The sequence below is a fragment of the Astyanax mexicanus genome, chromosome 14 (assembly GCF_023375975.1).
Source record: "Astyanax mexicanus isolate ESR-SI-001 chromosome 14, AstMex3_surface, whole genome shotgun sequence".
Lineage (NCBI taxonomy): Eukaryota > Metazoa > Chordata > Actinopteri > Characiformes > Acestrorhamphidae > Astyanax > Astyanax mexicanus.
In genome coordinates, this window is record NC_064421.1 from 3,666,556 (window position 1) to 3,683,107 (window position 16,552).

Here is a 16,552-nt window from a genome sequence, read left to right on the forward strand (position 1 = left end):
AACACTGTTTTTAAGTTACTACATGATTCATTATGTGTTCCTTCATAGTCTGGATGATGGTGCACCCTTGGTCTTGGTCGGGCAGAGATTTCCCACCACTTTTCTCGGGCCACTTTTATTTTATATAAAGCTATGGTGTGATAATCACAATGTCACAAAGTAACAAATCACAGTGTGATCTTAAAAAAGCTGCAGACATTAGAATGTTATAATCACTCAGCACTGGCCTCATGCCAGCTCCTCTACTCATCCGCATTACACTGTGGAGCTCTATTCTTAATAAACAGTAGGGGTGTGACGAGACACTAATCTCACGAGACGAGACGATATTTAAAAATACAATTTTAAAGAAAACGTCAAAAATGAAAAATGGCTTAAAATTTTAAGTTTTATTTGACAAAATCATATAACGCAACCTTAACAGACTGGTTTCTCTCACACATTGATTCTATATGACATAGAAATAAGAAAAAAAAAAAAAAAAAAACTTTTCTAGTTCTTACCCTGCGTTCACACTGGAAAGCGACAAAGCGACAGGCGACCATTCATTTCCTATGGCAGGGCGCGATTTGTCGCCGCGACACGCGAGAGGCAACAAGCGACAAAGCGACAGAGCGACAAGTGACACGGAGCTGAATTTTTCTCAACTCTATGCAAATGAGTTATGACGCGGTGAAGCGACATTCTAACCCGATTGGCTCCTAGCTTTTCTTTGGACCAATCACAAACAAGGCGGTTCGACGTCCTCTAAATTTCTAGTTTCTTTTTCCGGTTCATTCTGTTGAACGGGGTGGACCCACATCAGTCTGTGGGAACGGCTGCGTTTCCAGCGCAGTTAAATCACAGTAACGCCCAAGAGTCCAGCAAGTTTGGGAGTTATAGCTGGAGAATAAAGTGGCCAAGCGATTCCTTTTTTGTGCCTTTTTTCTTGTCGGAGGCTGGACCATGATAAACGCGGGCGTTGAGCTTGACACGCCCACAAGCGACAAACGCTGGGCGACACAAGCGACTCGTCGCGTTCCAGTGTGAACGCAGGGTTATACAGTGCAAACAATAAGTGCAAACCACAACCAGTCATATTAAGCCTAGGGTTTGTGTTTTTTTCTCCTAAATCTCTTGTAATTTAACTATTCATAACCATAACCAGTCATATTAAGACTATGCTTGAAGTGAAACAGAGTCAGAACATGTTTTTAAATACAGTACAGAGCTAAGGGATTAGTCCAACTGCCTATGAAACGATTTACTTACAGTATTTATATATGGTTTGTGTCTTGTTGGTCACTCTGTTACCGTTTATTGTTTCCACTGGAGCCAAAATCCAGCCAGATATACAACTTAAAAAGGGGATATGCAGCCTAAGCGATGCATAATAATTTTTTTCTCAGCAGAAACAGCCAATCAGCTTGCTGGTTTTGCTGAGCGCGGAGGGCTAGTAATGACGTGACAGAACGTATCTCCTCCAGCCCCTCCCCCCCGGGGGCGATACTATGTTTGCACTCCAGAAAGTAGTTGCACTCCTGCTGTGTTGCCAGATCCCGCTTAAACAGTCCACACTAAACTATTTTTTTTCCCGCGAGACAGGTTAAAGCTTGACGAGAATCTCGAGATCTCGTCACACCCCTTATAAACAGTGTTATTAAGTACACAGCCTATGCTTCTTCAGTGCTGCACTGTACATTAACATCCTTCTGAACAGGTTTCACTCATTCAAACAGCTCAGAACTGTAGTTAAAAGTTCAGATTGAACTCTCAATTACTAAAACACTGTTGACTTTTAATCGGGATCATAATGATCATAATGAAGTTTATTGGGCAAGGTGTAGCTCAGGTAGGTCTAGATTTTTTGGGTCCAATCTAAGCTCTAGTTATCTCTGTATATGGATAAATCTTTAACAGCAGGAACATTAAATCATGCTGGTTTCAGGCCTCTCGTAGCGCCACTACTGCAATGTTAGCAGTGGGCTGCCAGCCTTACCTGTGCTGATAGCATTGCTGCAATGCTATTAGCATCACTGCTGCTGCAATGTGATATTAGCATGGCTAGCCTATGGTGATCAGGGTCCTTCACATATAAACACTAATAAATATATGATCTACTTTTACATGTACATTAGTGTAACATGTAGCGTTAGGAGTCTTGCCCAAGGACTCCTATTGGTGTAGACCAGGGGTTAGCAATTAAGTTTGGCTGTTTTGGAAAATTTAGTGTAATGGGATGGAGCGCTACAGACTAGTAGCTCTCCAGCCCAGAGGGTTGTTGAACCCAGTTGCAGAATAGCTAATCTCAAAGCAGGTAAACCCAAGAAAAAAGGAAAAAATAAAGAAATAAACACACCGCTCCTCACGCGGGATACAACCCGTGTCGTCAGGGTTGCGCTCCAATATACTACCGCTGCCCCAGCTAGCGAATTGGGACACGGCCAGGAAAAAAAACACCTTTATAAGGAGATAAGGAGAGCCAGAGAATGCGTGGAAAAACGAAAATAGGCAGAAACCTTTACTTTTTTAAAGTTACACCGAGCGCAACAGAGAGACAGGGGAGGTGTGTAAACAAAAGCTCACCAGAGAAGCATTTTTTTATTTACTTATTTATTTCATTATCGTTCACTATAGTTCAAACAACCTCACGGGCCAAATGTTTCATGCTCATAAGCACGCGGTGGTGTTATCCACTACGCCACACCAACCACACTTCTTAAAGCTCTGAGAGCAAGGTTAGAGTTCATCAGCAAGCAAGCTCATATAACATGTTACATGAAATATAACAGATGTCATATTTTATAGCAAAGTATCTTTTTTTTTTTATAAAAAACAGCTATTGGTGATACTTCGCAGCCAATGGCAGTTCCATAAAACTAGACTCGGCTGCTTTTTCTAGTTAGTGGTGATATTTATTGTATATTTTCTCCAGATTTTACCAGAATACAATATTGTGTCATGTAATTAATATTATGTAGTAAAATAATAATTAAATAATAATATTTGATGTCATGGAAAATGATAGCTATGGATTTTGCTTTTGTATTAAACAGCAAAAGTTGTTTTTCTTAGTATATTAGGATAACATATTGATAACTACACTGAAACGATATACTGTGGGCGTAACCCGATCCAGCATTCTGCATGACTTCCATTCCTGTCTCATTACTGTCCTCTCTCTGAGGAGATGGTGCAACACTTAGAAACATTTCAAGAGACAAGATAATAAATAGACAGTCATTAAGAAAAGCATAAAAAAGATAATCCATTAATATTGAAAGGTTATTGTGATGAGACGAGCCAGGAGTTGGTCAATGAAGTGGATTTATATGCTTACGCCTTTTAAACAGTTCTAAACTTTCACTTAAAAACGTTTTTTTTGTATTTTAGTTTTCATAATATTTGTCAAAACCTTTTTTAAGCAGATTGTTTTGGCAGTTCTGATATTTCACTAATTTCTCATTTTTACATTGGGTAAAAATGTTGCACAACTATTCAAATTTTAATTTGTGCTTTTGACAGTGTCTTATTCCAAGTAAATTAATCTGTTGTACAGGAATTTCTAACCCATTTATGGCATGAATTATATTTTTGCAGAGAAACAAAATACACCGCTATTTGGGAGATTTTTTCTTTGGGGACGTTTTTCAGATTATTATTTATATTTAGACGACAAGCAGGTTATTTGAATCACCACTGCTTTATCATGATGGCTCTAGTAAATGATCAACATAATGTTGCTCAAAGGCAACAAATAAAAAAAATACTTGTTTTGTGTTCACGTCCAAACTCATTGTATTGGATGTCGATATGCCTTGTAACATTATATTAAACATGAAATAAATAAATAAGGCATGGTTTGGAATGGTGTACTAACCAGAAAATGGTTTGTTGCCGGAAGGTAACATCATGCAAAAGAAGGTTAGAAGAGAAAATCACTTAAAATAAGTAAAAATATGTTAAATATAAGTTCTTTTATCTTGTAATATTACTATAAAATTCTTATAATTTAAAATATTAGGGTAAGGGTTAGGGTAAAAAATAAATAATACATTTAGATTACATTTAACAGGATGTACCTGTTTCACAATTTACCAATTTTTTGCAGTTTTTTCAAGGTTGTTAAGCTTATTGTTTCATCCCTGTTCCATAGTACTAAGTACACGAATAAAACAAGCAATAAAACAAGTATTTTCCATTGTAACACAAACCCTTAAACTCTTTAAAACTCAACCCTGTAACACTAAACGCTGTATCACTGAACAGCTGGACCTCTATACTGTACTACATATAGAACAGCTTCTATATCTGTACACTGAATTATACAGGCAGTACCTTGATTTGGGTTCAGTCATGTAATTGATCCCCCTGGTCCTGTAGGTCCTGTAGTTCCTGTAGCCGGTGTAGTCCGCTTGGGCCGGTTCCGCTCAGTGTGGCATGGTGCTGATCCTGTTCGCCCCCGTGTGTGTAATCCACAGGTGAAACCGGTTTAAATCATGTGTAAAAGTGGATTTTTGGGGGTTTAGAGGGCGAGGCTGGTGAGCATGGTGCAGGGCAGTGAGGGGAGATGGTGGAGGGGACCTAGGCAGGGGGACTGAGGCTCCAGGCTTAAACCGGGGGGGGGAAGCCTCACATGGGTATAGGGCAGGACGGAATTCATGGGATGGCTGTAGGGTAACTTTAGCCACAGTTGCCCCTGTTTATTCTTAGCCGGGGCTGTTTCCACCAGCTGCACTCGGCCTGGCCTTTTTAGGCCGGTGGGGGGCGTGTCCCTGTAAAAGTAGAGGAGGTGTAATAGTGTGGATCATTACACTGCAAAAAAATGATATTAACATTAGTGCAATCTTCCTAAATTTAGTGGAAATTCAATGTTTTTATGCTTTATTTATTTCTTTATTTAATGTATTTTCTACACTGTAGATTAATATTAAAGGTATAAAAAACAGTTAAGAGACACATACTATATGGAATTACTTATTTTTAAAAAATGTTTTTTTTTTTGCACATAACACTATTTGAGACCTGTTCTTAATCAGAATAGCCTATAAACTAGCCAAAGAAAAAGTTTATAAACCAAAATTAAACTACAGCTAAGCCCTGCCCATTGCATTGGAAAAAATAAAATAAAAATAGCACAAGAGCCAAATAGCAAATAATTAAAAGAGCTATTTTTTTTACTAATTGTATAAAATTTCATGTTTAATTTTGTGTTTAAGGATGGCTTGTTAAAATTTTTGAATATCGTGAACAATATTATATTATACCCTGAAATATTGTGCCATATTACCCATCTCTAATTATCACATCAGGGTACTACTTTTTTGCTGTTTTAAGCAAAATAAAAATTCACACTGTTCTCATTTCCTATTATATATCTACTAGAGACTACAGAGATTATATCTGTCTATTATCATTTATTTTACTTTAATCCTGGATATAAGGAGATATTTGGATTATTATTAGTATTATTTATGGGTCGGCAATATTATATCGTATACAATATATCGTGAAACAGAAATATCATGATATTAAAAATCCATATCGTGATAATAGGGCTGTTCTGTCTTAAAAGTAGTCTATTATTTACTGTGAAGCTTTAGGTGTATTTATTGTATAATTGTTTTAGTTTGCAGTTTATATGCATGCATTAAATATTCTGCAATATTATTTTTGCTGCATTATATTATTTTATGCTATATTATTTATTTTGCCACATTATGATTATTCTGTTATACTCTTATACTATATTCCTGAAATGAATGAATTATTTTAATTTTCCCATATCGCCAAGTATATAGTTATCGCAAAAATACCCTGAAATATCGTGATATTATTTTAGAGCCATATCGCCCACCCCTATTAATATTAGTATTTTTTTTTTTTTGTTGCAGTAGTGTATTTTTGAAATATATATGTTCTTAATTTAGCGTTTTGTTATAACGGCAAGAGTACCGTTATTGTGAAAATACCATAAAATATTGTGATATTATTTTAAAGACATATCGCCCACCCCTACCATGTACACAAAATAAGATTTAACCCTTTAAGACCCTGCTTGCATTGCAATGAACATGATGTATTTTATTTTTTATTTTTTTATGTTTTTTGCAAATAACATAAAAGACCTGTTCTTAGAATAGAATTAGAAGAGCCTTTAAACGAGCCAATAAAAAAGTTTATAAACCAATGAAACAACAGCTTAGCCCCACCCACTGCACTGGAAAAAATAATAATAATAACACAAGAGCCAAAGAGGCAAATAATTAAAAGAGCTAATTTTTACTAATTGTATATAATTTTGAACACTTTCTTCATGTTTAATTTTGTGTTTAGGGATGGCTTGTTAACAAAAAGTCAAAAACATCAAATCTAAAATAAAAATGTTAAACAAAGGCTTCCAATGCAATAGACCAAAGTTACTTATTTTAGTGAATAAGATTTAATGTTAATATAGATTTTATATTATAATATGAGAGATGTCCTTTGTGTGCATTGCAGACAGAAAATGGCATTATCGTGACCAAACTTTTGACTTTTGCTACTGTATTTGATTATTGTATGGCAGATAATTTAGTTTTATCAGGAAATAAAGCTCAAAACAAGCAAAATAATCTGCCAGTGAAATACACTCACATGCCAAATGTCATGGGACAGGATTAAGTATCATGTACCACAGCCTGTAGGATATGTGGGCGGGGTCTCCTGCAGTAAATGTGGATGTAGTGTTTTCAACTTGCTTAAATTCATTAGAAAATGTGCTATTGCAATAAGATACTTTCAGATAGAAAATATAACAAATAAAAACTATATATATATATATATATTTTTACTTTCAAGTAGAGGAAACCGATAACTAATCAGTATGAAAAAAATAACAAACATATGAAGAAATAAAGATTATTATTATTATTAGGTTAGTAAGTATTTCACTAATTTTATAATAGTCTTACAACATAAGCATAATAAATATCATTTACAGTGTTTTGACTACATTTAACAGGATTTCACTTGATTATATTTATCTATAATATATATATATATATATATATATTTTTTTTTTTTTTTTTTTTCTACATAGTAAATGAATAGTGAACTGATCCAGACTATGAGGGAACACATAAGGAATCATGTAGTAACTTAAAAGTGTTAAACAAACCAAAATACTTTGGGAATACTCCTGTACAACAGAGGAAACTCTCGCTCTTCCTTTCCTGGGGCGGTCCTGATGAGTGCCAGTTCCATCATTATTATGTTTTTGATGGTCTTTGTGGTGCAACTGCAATTTAGGTTACTTTCAAAGTTCTTAAAATTCTTCATTTTTTTCTATACTAAGTTGAGTAATTCTTGCTTCTCATAACCTGGATTAGAACATTACTCAAATATTCACTATTCTCTGTATACCTGTAACTCTACCTCTTCACTACTTTACTTTAACTGATGATCTCAAACACTTTATTAAGAGACAAGAAATTCAAGTAATTAACTCTTGATGAGTTCAGCACAGCTGTTAACTGAAAGCCTGAATTCCAGGTGACTCTACCTCATAAAACTGACTGAGAAAATGCAAATAAATATAAAACATATTCTGGTTTGTTTAACACTTTTTTTCTTTACTAAATAATTCCATATGTTTGTCTTTATATATTGATTTACTGTATATTATATTTTTTGCAGGGTATTTTTCTTAGTAATTTTTTCCCCCCTCAATCTACCCATCTGAATTAAAACCCACTGTTTTTACACTGCTGTAACCCAGAGGCCGGTCTCCTCCCAGCTCAGATTAACGTCAGTCAGATCTCTGATCCTATTTAAAGACTGTTTTTAGCACTTATCACTCTTCCATCAAATCTCACAGGATCCATTTCCATCTGGGACTTCACAGAGCTGCACCACCTATTTATATCCAGCCAGCCAATAAGCTGAGCCCGGCACAGATTACACCCTGCACTGCTCCCAGAATGCAGTGCGCCCTCTGCTGCCTGTGAGCTGCACTACTGGAAAACACAGCCATGGAAAAAAAAAACAGGACGGGCTGAAATAATTGATGTTTCAGTGAAAATATGGATCTGTGGTTCTGAACACTGGAGCAGGCCGGGGGCACCGAGCTGATGGGAGATCTTAAATGCAGATCATTGATTTAATACTGGTTTTACTGGATTTGAGGACATACTGTATTATTACTTTTATCCTAGTGCAGGCAGGGGTGTCCAAACTACAGCCTGCGGGCCGTATACCCGCGAAGTATTTTAGAAATAGAATGAAAGTTGGTCCGCTGTTAAGCAGGTTTTTATAATGTGAGATTCAAAGTTTGAACGGTAGGTGTCAGAATCGGGCCAAAGAGTCTAAAAGCAGAGAGAGTGCGCATTAGTGCAGAAAAACGGGCCAAAGAGTCTAAAAGCGGAGAGAGTGCGCATTTCTAGCGCAGAAAAATGGGGCAAAGGGTCTAAAAGTGGAGAGGATGCGCATTTCTAGCACAGAAAAATGGGCCAAAGAGTCTAAAAGCGGAGAGGGTGCGCATTTCTAGCGCAGAAAAACGGGCCAAAGAGTCTAAAAGTTGCCGTAATCAAGGAGTTTTATATTAAGAGAAATCATGAAATTAAACATCAATTTGAAAAATCTTAGTTTACACAACACTGTCAAAGATAAAGATAGTAAGTCAAGTAAAATGGTGTGTAAATGAAATAATCAGGAAAATGTGTTATTTAAAGTGGTATATTTCATTATTTGTTTTATTATAGAGTCTGTGGCCCCCAACAAAAAAAGTTTGGACACCCCTGTCCTAGTGCTACTTTAAAATAAGGCTCTGCATTACTAATTGGGTTGTGAACACAGGAGTATAGGCACTAGAAGTGAAAGCATATATGCTTATTAAAATGAATGTATTTTACATACAGAAGAAGGTAAATATATGAAAGAAGCTTAGTTGGACTGGAGTTTATATATGTTTATACTTCTCTACATCCAATCACAATCTGGATGGAGGAGAGATTTATCTAGATAGGGATTTTATTGAACGATGAGTAAGGAATAAAAAGTTCAGATAATTGTGTAAAAATGTAAAATAATTAATCCAGTAAAGTAAAGACAATTTACACTTCTACTTAAGTTAGGTAAAAAGTATTTGTACTAAGTTTTATATACGGTTCACTAATGATGCACTGAATATTTGGCAACCAAATAAGTGAAAAGAAGGAATAATTTATACTAAACATTGACAAATTGATCAGTATTTCTTCTGATGTTAGGATTTTTTTTCCAGCAGCAGCAGTGGCAACAGACATATAACTCCGCCCCCTCTCCTCACCCAGCAGCACTGGATATCTAAATGCTACTGTATACAGTGAGGGAGAGAGCTGGCAGCAAGAGCCAACAAATAGTAAGTTTAAGTTCATTTTTTTACTTTACTCACATAAATTAAACGAAATAAAATCTTAAGCATCACTTTAGCAGTTTACTACCTTTCCCCAAACTGTCTGTTTCTGTTTTCTAGCTGAGATTAGATAGTAGTGTTAGCTAAGCTAATTTAGCCTTAGCATCTGTTTGAGTTAAAGGGGATGCATACTACCTTTTTTACATGTTAGAATAGGTCTATGTTTTATATAAAACATGTTAATGAAGTTCTTTAAACAAAATCACTCTCGCATAAAGATAAAGAGCTCACCAGCACTATTGTTTACCAGTTTTAGTTCCTTTTAGAAAGAGCCGTTTAAGGGCTCTGACACTTTTATGCAAATAAAAAGCTGTTGCCGGACAACGCTTCATGTTTACGATGAGCGTTTACCACAGGTTAGTGTTAGCTTGTGCTCACACACAGTAGCTACAGATTCTAGACTAAGTCTCCTGGCTAATCGTGCTTTGTACTCTCTTAAGGTTATCAACCACAATGACTGAAATGGCTTTATTAAAACTTTATTTTATTATTTGAAAGTACTTAGTAGTAGTATCTCCCTTATTTGCTGGCTTTCCACTGACAGTATCTACAGATCCCTCCTTCAGACAAAGTCTCCTAGCTAATCCTGTTTTGTACTCTCTTGAGGTTCTGAATCAAAATGACTGAAATGGCTTTATTAAAACTTTATTTCATTATTTGAACTTACTTACTTACTTACTAGTATCTCCCTCATCTACTGACTTGCCACAGATGCAGATTCCTCCCTCAGGCGAAGTCTACTGGCCAATCCTACTGTGTACTGTCTGAGGTTCCTAAACAAAATGACGTTATTAAAACTTTATTTCATTATTTGAAAGTACTTACTAGTAGTATCTTCCCTTATCTGCTGGCATTCCACAGACCGTATCTACAGATGCCTCCCTCAGACAAAGTCTGCTGGCTAATCCTTGCTTTGTACTCTCTTGAGGTTCTCAAACAAATGACTGAAATGGCTTTATTAAAACTTTTTCATTATTTGAAAGTACTAACTAGCTTCTCTCTTATCTGGTGGCTTTCAAACAGACAGTAGCTACAGATCCCTCCCTCAGACGAAGTCTCCTGGCTAATCCTGCTTTGTACTCTCCTGAGGTTCTCAAATAAAATTACTGAATGGCTTTATTAAAACTTCATGTTATTATTTGAAAGTACTCACTACTAGTATCTTCCTTATTGGCAGGCTTTCCAGGGCTGGCTGTTGACCTGCCAAAAGAGTAGGTACAGATTCCTCCCTCAGACGAAGTCTACGGGCTAATCCTGCTTTGTCCTGCTAATCCTACTCTCTTGAGGTTCTCAACCAAAGAGATTGAAATCAAATTATTAAAACTTTGTTTCATTATTTGAAAGTATTTACTAGCTTCTCCCTTATGTGCTGGCTTGCAGATAGACAGTAGCTACAGATCCGTCCCTCAGATGAAGTCTCCTGGCTAATCCTTACTTTGTACTCTCTTGAGGTTCTCAACAAAAATGACTGAAACAGCTTTATTAAAACTTCATTTCATTATTTGAAAGTACTTACTAGTAGCATCTCCTTCATCTGCTGGCTTGCCACAGACAGTAGCTACAGATCCCTCCCTCCGGCGAAGTCTGCTGGCTAATCCTGCTTTATATTTCAACCTAAATGAATCAAATTTGATTTTTTTTTCCTTTGCTGTTTTTGAGGGGAAAAAGAACCTGAAAGAAATGAGCTTGGGTATGAGTCTTTATTCTACAAATGTTTGTGCATAAAGGAAACAAAAAACAATTAAATAAAACACAATATCTATGAATTAATCCCAAAGAGATGATACAAAAATAAAACGTGAAAAAAAAAAAATCATGAGGTTGGAGCATACAAACGCGGCACGGAGAGAGAGGGGGGGCGGAGCTCACGGCCCGAACTCGTAACTGCCTACTATAGTGGTGCACGCTATTCAAATCTAAGACCTTTCACTAGAACGAGCTTCAGAACGTGATTCAGAATGAAGATAGTCTATAAAAAAAATTATAATAATAAAAAAAAAAGGAAATCGAGGTGAAAGTTCAACTCCCGGCCTGGTCTGGGCTAACGGCGGCGGATGATGACGAAGAGCTCGGCTGTTTTCCGGGTTTCAGTTCAGGTTTTCAGATCCGGTTTCGGGTTCAGAGGAGCTGGACGAGGTCCGGAGGATGAGGATGGACCCGGAAATGAAGACTGAGTCTGCGTCGTCTGGATGTCTGTTAATCTCGGGGACGGAAACGAGGGCTGGAAACGAAGCAGACGAGCTCAGCGGAGGTTTGGTTCTTCTTTTCTTTTCCTCTTTTTTTATTAACCCTTTCCCTCCCTCTACTTGAGTCATTAGAGGTGTGCCAAAAAATCGATTCACATAAGAATCTTGATTCTCATTTACTACGATTCAGAATCGATTTAAAATGTCCCAAAATCGATTCTGAGGGGCGGGTTTTAGACTGATTTTGGGCTGGGTATTTTTGTTGGACCTGGCAACCCTGGGGATAGCGCTTGTCCCTTTGGAGATCTTCCAGACACACACAGAGCGTAGGTGTTTGAGAATCACCGGTAAGATGGCAGAACAAGCACTATATTACCTTAGATTAACGTGTAGTTTCAATGTTTTATGGCAGAATGCTTCATAACAAGCATAAAAAAGATCGCTAGTAGTTAGTTTCAGTAACTGTTAGCTAGCTAACTAGCTAACTTTCCAGTTCCACCTTAAATAACGCTACAGGTGGCAGCGGGCTGCAGCATTTAAGGCGGAACGGAAAAATAACAATAAGCTAATCAGAGCTAATTTCAGCTCCTCATCACAGAGGAATTAAGGAATGGACAATATGAATTAATTTCTCCACCTCCTGCCCCCTTTCTGAAGAAATACAACCACCTTAAATTAACTAGTTAATCAGCAGCTGCTCCTGAACTTTAGCGCTCCAGTGCTATCATCACATCAGCCCAGCAGCGTCACCTACACACCACCGCTAGTAGCCTGGTAATAAAGCAGTGTTATTTATTTATGTATTTATTGTTCATTAACGTCATTGTGATATCCCAGTGATTCCTCTGTCACTGAGGACCCACATTCCTGCACATTTTATTGTTTTTGTAACACATTACTTGCTCCAGGACCAGTGTATATTATGGAGGGTTTTTTTCAATACGATTCATTAGCCAGAAGCAGAAATATTTATAATTCAAATCGTTTTGAATCAAAAATCGATTTTGAATCGAATCGTGGCCCCCAAAATCGGAATCGAATCGAATCGTGAGATAGTAATCGATTCCCACCCCTATGAGTCATGTTAATTCATAGCGCATGTTATAATGCATTTAAATGGATTTAACTGGATTTTATACCTCTTACAACAGTGATGATGTTAGCCGTTTATTTTATTCTTTGCTAGAGAGAGAGAGAGAGAGAGAGAGATGCAGGTATAGTCAAGCATAATGCCCACACAGCCTGATTACTATATTGATGCATAATTATTCTATCGTTAATCCAAAAAAGTGATTAAATAGAAAATGCACTCATTATTATCATCATTTTTTATGTAGCAAGAAAAAAAATGGAGACACTGAGCTTTTGCTAAAAGCAGGAGCAAATCATAGTAATAATAATAATCAATAATAATCATAATCATAATAATTATAATAATAATAAGGCCCAGCAGAGTCACTAAAGCCAAAAGTGGACACACCCTACCCTTCCCTCAGTGGAAGGTCACAATGTTGAGTGTCAGTTTTTAATAAAGCTCTATATCTACTGTATCTCTACGCTCTGCAGTAGTCCTTAAATTAAACAAATAAACTTAAAATAATCAAAAAGGGAATGTAGATACTGTAATATTAATAATCATTAATAATTATCAATTATTAAACAGCAATCAGACAGTTTAATAATGACAATACAGAGTCCCAGTAGTTTTTTTTTTTTTTTAAAGAGGCTGATCCAATATTTAATATTCAATATTCAATATTCGTCTGGAATTTACTGGAGTTAAATAGAAATGATTTCCAGAATCATTTCTATTCCATTCATGTGAAAAAAAAATAGCTATTCTTCTTTTTTTTTGTTCTACTACTACTACTTTTGGCCTCAGTTTTCATCATGCTTTTCATAATTTTCCACGTTTTTCATGTTTTCACACGTTTTTCTCACGTTTTTCTCTGTGCAATGAATCTCCTCTTGGAAAAAAACAAACAAAAAAAAAACAAACTAAAAAAAAAAATCAAAAATAAAAATGTATAACATTAAGCATTATAAAAAGTAATAAAGCCTAAAACAGGGGAGAGGGAGGTAAGTAAACACGGTCATATATATTTACACTACATACAAACAGGCCATATTTTTTTGAATATTCAATATTCCTTATTCCTCCTTAATTCCTTATTCATCCCAAATCCCACAACCCCAAATCCCTCCCTCCCTCCCCGAACGCTTACTGGAGACCGGGACTGGGGTCCCCAAACACTATTATTATTATTATTATTATAATAATTCATCGTTATTTGGCTTTACTGATATATGTAAATGTGGCGCGTCCTCTCGGTGGAAGATAAGAGTGTCGGTAAGGTGTGGAGGAGAGCTGGATGGAGATAGAGTTTGAGATCATGGAGATCATGGAGATCATGGAGATCATGGAGATGGCGAGGTTTCTGGAAGCTTTAGTCGTCGGTCGTACGTGCATCGTATCAGTGGCAACGTCCTCGTGTAGGGCAGTCAGTCTCCTTGGTGTTTTGGCGGTCCGTCCTGCTGATCCGTCCGTCCGTCTGTCCTGTGGTCCCGGGCGGGGCTCCTGTGGTTTACAGGTTGTCTCCTGGTTGGTACTGTGGCTCAGTGGCAGTGAAGTAGTCCTCCAGGAAGGCCTGCAGGTACTCGAAGGTGGGCCGCTCCTCGGGGTCTCGCTTCCAGCACTGCAGCATGAGCTCATGCAGGGAGATGGGGCAGTCCTGCGGGCAGGGCATCCTGTAGCCACGCTCCACCTGCTCCAGCACCTCGCGGTTATTCATGCCTGGAAAAAAAAAGGACCCAGAAGATGTTAGAGTATATTAGGGGTGTAACAGTACAGAGAATTCACTGTTTAGTTCAAACCTTGGTGTATTTTCTGTATGTTTTCAAGTTTTTTTGGTGAATAAAATAAAGAGGCTGTGCATTCTGTATAGCCTCACCTTTATTAACTTCAGTTATAATCATGTTTAGTTTTTTGGGATGTAATGCTGTAATAGGGTTCGTGCTCTTTTATTAAATCTTGAAACCAGATTTCTCTTCTGCTGTCATCATGAGAGATTCATCTTTTGGATCTTGTTGGAACAAATAAACAATGAGAACTTCTTAAACTACAAATATATTTTTCTAAACATATTAGGAGCGTGAAATAACACTGAGTTTGTGAGCATTTCTTCCTGTGTGCTGGGTGGTGTTGGTTAGCTAGCTGGAAGGCTACCTGCACATGCAGGACTGTGGTTAGGTTAGCGTAGCTTGCTTTAGCTTAGCATTAGCTGTAGCTTAGCCTAGCCTGGCTGGTTACCATTACTGCTGTCAGACTGCAGCCGGGGTGACTGATGGATTGACAAGCGAGCACAACGTGCCGCGAGCTGTAAGAGAACGTGCCTTGACTGGGCCCTAGCCTGTGCTAAGCTAATGCTGCGTCTGGTGGAGTAGATGATACAAAATTTTCTTTGTGTATAGGCAGTTACTCAGCAACGCATCCTCGAAGTGATACAGATTTAGTGTGAGAAGGCTGTGCTGTTATCACACACATCAGCACAGTTAGAACACTTCTCAACCAGTCAGAACTGACTGTTGTATAAGATTCAATATATCGCGGTATATTGCAACACTGTAAACAATCATTTCAATTTTTTAAATTTGTAATAATATAAAAAAACACAATTATAAAATTTGAATAAAAGAAAGTTCACGAATTTTCATCCAGTCAGAACAGTGCTATTTGGTGGTCACGGTTTTATCACAAAACAAAATGAACCACATCTTAGCTAATAATTCAATATTGATACTGTATTTTTGAAAATCAATTCAGTATTGCAAAACTAAATATTTCTATACATCAATATTTTCTTACACACCTATTATACATTATACAATCAGATGCCGATATACTGTATGTAAAATATATATTTTAAATCATTTAGGGCTGGCCGACTAATCGATTTTATCGATTATTTAGAATTTACAGCTAAGGATGGAGGTGTTTTTATAGAAACAAAGGGTCAACGTTTAAAAAAAAGCATTATGGTGCAATAAAGCAGAAATATAATGTCCCCATATGAGGACGCAGGGTCTTAAGAGGTTAACTAGTGTCAATTAATACTTATTTGAGACATCCTGTCTTAAGGATGTTACCAGTAACATTATTAGCTTTAAATTTTCTTTCATTTTTAAACATTTCTGCTCAGACCTGAATGAAACCTACTCAGTATTTCAGTACTGCTGAACTACACTCTCTCACTTACCTGGATAGGGCACGCGTCCTTTGGTCACCAGCTCTGTGAGCAGTATTCCAAACGACCACACGTCTGATTTGATGGTAAACCGTCCGTACAGAGCAGCTTCCGGCGCCGTCCACTTGATGGGGAACTTTGCACCTAAAGCAGAGCAGTTTTAGGACAGGGTGTGCAGAAGAGCCTGAGCGTGCGCTGGATTAAACACAGTTTAAATGATGGATAAATCTGAACACAGGGCACGGGAAGCTCTGCCTTCTGGGACTTTCTGGCCATAAAGGGAGGCTATAAAACCCCGCGGCTGCAGAGGCTGATTATACCGTTTCCTGCACAGCTCGAGATTCTGCTAAATAAATCAGGAAACAGCTGAAAACGTTACCCTGTCATCAGACTCTGGTTTTAGCAGCCAACTCAGCCTGTATGAAGCCTGGCTTTCTTTTAGACTAGGCCAGACTAGGCCTGGGCAGTACACCAGTTCTGTCCACCCCCTCAGACCTACACATAGATAATTATTACTATAACTACATATTCTCTGTCTTGACTTAGTTATATAAACTTAATACACATCAACAGCCCACAAATACAACTAAAAACTACAAAAGTACCATATACAATAGACCACAACAATCAATCAATGCTTAATGTTCCTACAAGTACAGCTGTTCAACAAATATCACTCGTTTGTATGACTACAGTAATTACACCAGAGC

At 37.2% G+C, this 16,552-nt stretch overlaps 2 protein-coding genes across 52 annotated transcripts in view; both read right to left on the bottom strand.

The window, feature by feature from the left end:
• Window positions 1-4,578, bottom strand: part of si:ch211-266g18.10 (titin) — a 56,736-nt gene extending 52,158 nt beyond the window's left edge. For 28 of the 50 annotated variants that reach the window (XM_049463423.1, XM_049463422.1, XM_049463421.1 and 25 more), the window contains exon 1: window positions 4,318-4,578. In XM_049463423.1, the coding sequence (XP_049319380.1) occupies window positions 4,318-4,337 (20 nt within the window). In that variant the 5' untranslated portion in view covers window positions 4,338-4,578. The remainder of the gene's footprint in view (window positions 1-4,317) is intronic. The other 22 variants (XM_049463387.1, XM_049463386.1, XM_049463378.1 and 19 more) reach the window with 1 other exon arrangement.
• Window positions 4,579-12,673: 8,095 nt separating this feature from the next.
• Window positions 12,674-16,552, bottom strand: part of fyna (FYN proto-oncogene, Src family tyrosine kinase a) — a 37,149-nt gene continuing 33,270 nt past the window's right edge. For both annotated transcript variants that reach the window (XM_022673293.2, XM_022673292.2), the window contains exons 12-13: window positions 15,855-15,986; window positions 12,674-14,392 (exon numbers count right to left, since the gene is read on the bottom strand). In XM_022673293.2, coding sequence (XP_022529014.1) covers window positions 14,184-14,392; window positions 15,855-15,986 — 341 coding nt within the window. In that variant the 3' untranslated portion in view covers window positions 12,674-14,183. The remainder of the gene's footprint in view (window positions 14,393-15,854; window positions 15,987-16,552) is intronic.